This window comes from Eimeria mitis, genomic scaffold (genome assembly GCF_000499745.2).
Source record: "Eimeria mitis Houghton genomic scaffold, Emh_scaff3286, whole genome shotgun sequence".
NCBI classification, from domain to species: domain Eukaryota; phylum Apicomplexa; class Conoidasida; order Eucoccidiorida; family Eimeriidae; genus Eimeria; species Eimeria mitis.
The window spans coordinates 1-3,035 of NW_013571626.1; the positions used below are offsets into that span (position 1 = coordinate 1).

At 50.5% G+C, this 3,035-nt stretch overlaps 2 protein-coding genes across 2 annotated transcripts in view; both read left to right on the plus strand.

Moving 5' to 3' along the window:
- Nucleotides 1-237: 237 nt before the first annotated feature.
- On the plus strand, nt 238-775 carry EMH_0064360 (SAG family member; the record flags this gene model as incomplete). The annotated part of the gene is made up of 2 exons (XM_013498241.1): nt 238-560; nt 667-775. The coding sequence occupies 2 exons, from the start codon at nt 238-240 to the stop codon at nt 773-775; spliced, it is 432 nt and encodes a 143-aa protein (XP_013353695.1).
- Nucleotides 776-1,898: 1,123 nt separating this feature from the next.
- Nucleotides 1,899-3,035, plus strand: part of EMH_0064370 (SAG family member) — a gene marked incomplete at both ends in the record, with an annotated part of 3,655 nt that continues 2,518 nt past the window's right edge. The window contains 3 exons of the mRNA XM_013498242.1: nt 1,899-2,028; nt 2,243-2,403; nt 2,495-2,883. Of these exons, the coding sequence (XP_013353696.1) occupies nt 1,899-2,028; nt 2,243-2,403; nt 2,495-2,883 (680 nt within the window). The remainder of the gene's footprint in view (nt 2,029-2,242; nt 2,404-2,494; nt 2,884-3,035) is intronic.

The following is a 3,035-nucleotide window of genomic DNA, read 5'->3' on the forward strand; positions in this document are numbered from 1 at the left end:
TGAAGATCACCAGTTGCCTAATGAGACACAGCAAGAGCAACAGCCTAACACTGCGTGGGATCCTGTTTGTGACGCTCTGATAGCAGTAAGTATCTTTCCTTATGGCCTTCCATCTTCGACCACGTATTCTTTGCTTCATGCTGTCTCATTCCTTCTTCCGTGCGTTTTTCATTCCAGGCAGACTCAGAAGATCCAGAAAGAAAAACAGACGGATTTAAAGCTGGAACGTATGCCTTCATGGCCTTGGAATCGGAGACGCCCGACTGCGCCGCCGCCGTGAGCCACTGGAAGGACGCCGCCAGCAACTTCACCACAATCCCTCCGGCGAAGTCTGAAGAAGAAAAGGATATCTACGAGAAGCAGCATAACGTTTCTTTCGTTGCTATGTACAACCCTTCCGAGAGTGCTGCTGCTGACTGCCGAGTCGTTACTTGCACTCTACCAGCAGCTTCCGAACAATCAACAGGAAGCTTCCGGAACAGTGGGGAAGACAAGAAGGGCTATGCTCTACTGTGCATGACCACACCTGAAGCCCTTACAGACACGAAGGCTCCCTTCACGTAAGTTGGCAACATTTCCTGCAAAACGATAGTTGGCTACAGTGCTGGGCTTGTGGATGCGAATACAGTGTTGTCTTGTATTCACCTGTTGGCGAATTGCGCGCAGCGAAGAGCAGTGGAACAAGATCAAGGCATCCCTCACAGGCTCTGCTTCTGCTGCTGCACCGAGTCTGATTATCGTTGCTATTGCGTCCCTCGGCTTGTTGGCCCTTTAAAGCAGTTCTCTTTCCATGGCACCCCGCGGCTGCCGATACTATTCAGGCAAAACCGCGCTCCGCAGCGTCTTATTCACATTTTCCTTCCTTCAGAACGGACACTCTGAATGGCGTGTAGAGCAGGTGTTTGCTTCCCGCTGTATCCAGAGGACTGAGGCTAGGGAAAGCTTTCAACACACGCCCTATATACTCCTGCTTGCGCCTGTTGGATTTGCGCTGCATGCGCCACTTGTTGACAGGCCTTCTCAGCCCCTTTCATTTCTATGGGCAGCAAATGCTTGTCTCTCTCGGTCGCTCTTGTTGCGCCGACAGGAATCCTACGTACTGCTTCCTTTTCACTTTTAGTTGACCTGCACTATGACTCTCCGATTATCCATCCAGCGCTTTGTGCGTCACTGCATGCTTGCACGGGCGTTTCCGCACATCTGCTCATGCATACCGCCTTGCGTGCGTGTGTGTTAAGGACGAGAGCCGTAAGTCTAGCGGCCGCCGGAGTTTGCAATTTTTAGGCTGGGGAGATACGGAGGGGAAGCTGAAGATTTTGGTAAGACAGTAGCCGCCTTTAGCGTTTTCCCTTTCTATATTCTGGCGCACAAGCTTTGAAAGCGTCGACGCGGGGCAACTCGCCCCCCGTACGACGGGTCACATACAACTCCCTGGAGCACGGCCATAAGAGCGGAGAGCCACCGTTTCAAGATTGTGTACTGAAAACGTTCATTAGTTACTCGGGTCATTTATAAGGAGTTGGTACATAGACAGAACAACATGAATTGAGCACAAGGGGCCTGGGCCCTAACCATCCCCGATTCACCCAGCATGGCAGGCATTTCCGATGGCGTTCCGCCTCGCGTTCAGTGGCTTCACGGGTATCTGTGTAGACAATAATTATTGAAATACCTCATTGAAGCATTTTTAACAATAAAAACGTCGTAAACTGAACTCCAGAGCATAAGCAGAATGACCTTATTCCGGACCGGATGGGCCAGACCCAGTCCGCTGCCTCGCCGCGTCGTCCTGCACACACACTGCATAGCATAGTGTTACGTCTGCACTTGAAGCTGGTCGAAACTTTCCCTGTTCTTCCCGTTTTCTGGTTCACATTTTCAACTTCAATACTGAGAGAATGGCGGCCCTTAAACTTTTTTCGCTCGCCTCTGCGTCTGCGTTCCTGATGGTCAACGCCGTCCATCAAACGGCAAAGCAAGGCTCATTGACAGCGGGTCAAGGATCTTCAACCTACACTGTAAAACTCGGTATGTCGGCAAATACTTGTTTGCTATGGAGGGTTTCAGCCTTGTGGTGGTCCGAAGTAAATGCGTTGGAGGCGATGAGTTGTGCTGGAGGTTGAGTGGCACTTGGAATGAAAGAAGTCCTTCGAAGGGCATTAAATGGCCCCACACCACTTTTGTAAGTATAAGTATTCATACATTTTGGCTTAGGATGTCTGATTTGTTCGTGTTTATGCAGGCCAGACTGCCGTGTGCCTCGACGAAATCAACGATGCCCGTGAAGCCGCTGGACTCTCACACTTCAAAGAGTCCACCGAGGATATGTGGCCTTCAACTGGATCACAAAAGAATCAGACAGCCGCCAACCCATGGGACACTGTTTGTAAAGCCCTGATAAAAGTAAGTGTCTTTCCTTATGGCATTCGTCCTTCGAACTCCTGTCTCTACTTCATGTTGGCCTGTTTCTTGGTACCTGCTTTTATCCTTTCAGAATGACTCAGAAGAACCAGAAAGCCGCACAGGCACGAGCGAATTTAAGAGCAGTACATACGCCTTCATGGCCTTATCAACGGAGCAGGCGGACTGCACAGCCGCAATTGACCACTGGAAGGACGCCTTCAACAACTTCACTTCCCTTCCTCCATCGAAGGCTGATGGAGAAGACCTCTACAACAAACCAGAGAACGTCTCTTTTGTTGCAATGTACAACCCTTCAGAGAGTGCCATTGCTGACTGTCGAGTCGTTACCTGCACACAAGCCTCTGCTGAACCAGGCGGTTCCGTGAAGTTGCAGGATAATGTTGAAGCAAAGAACGGCTACGCTCTACTGTGTCTGACTACTCCTGACCTGATGAAAGATGGCAGCTCTGCTCCCTTCTCGTACGTTTTCCACCAACTACTGCAATGTAGCAATTGCACACCGAGCTGGGGATGTGCCTGCGACTGCAATGCTGTATGCTGTTCATCTGTTGAAAAACTGCGTGCAGGGAGGACCAGTGGAGTAAGATCAAGGCATCCCTCACAGGCTCAGC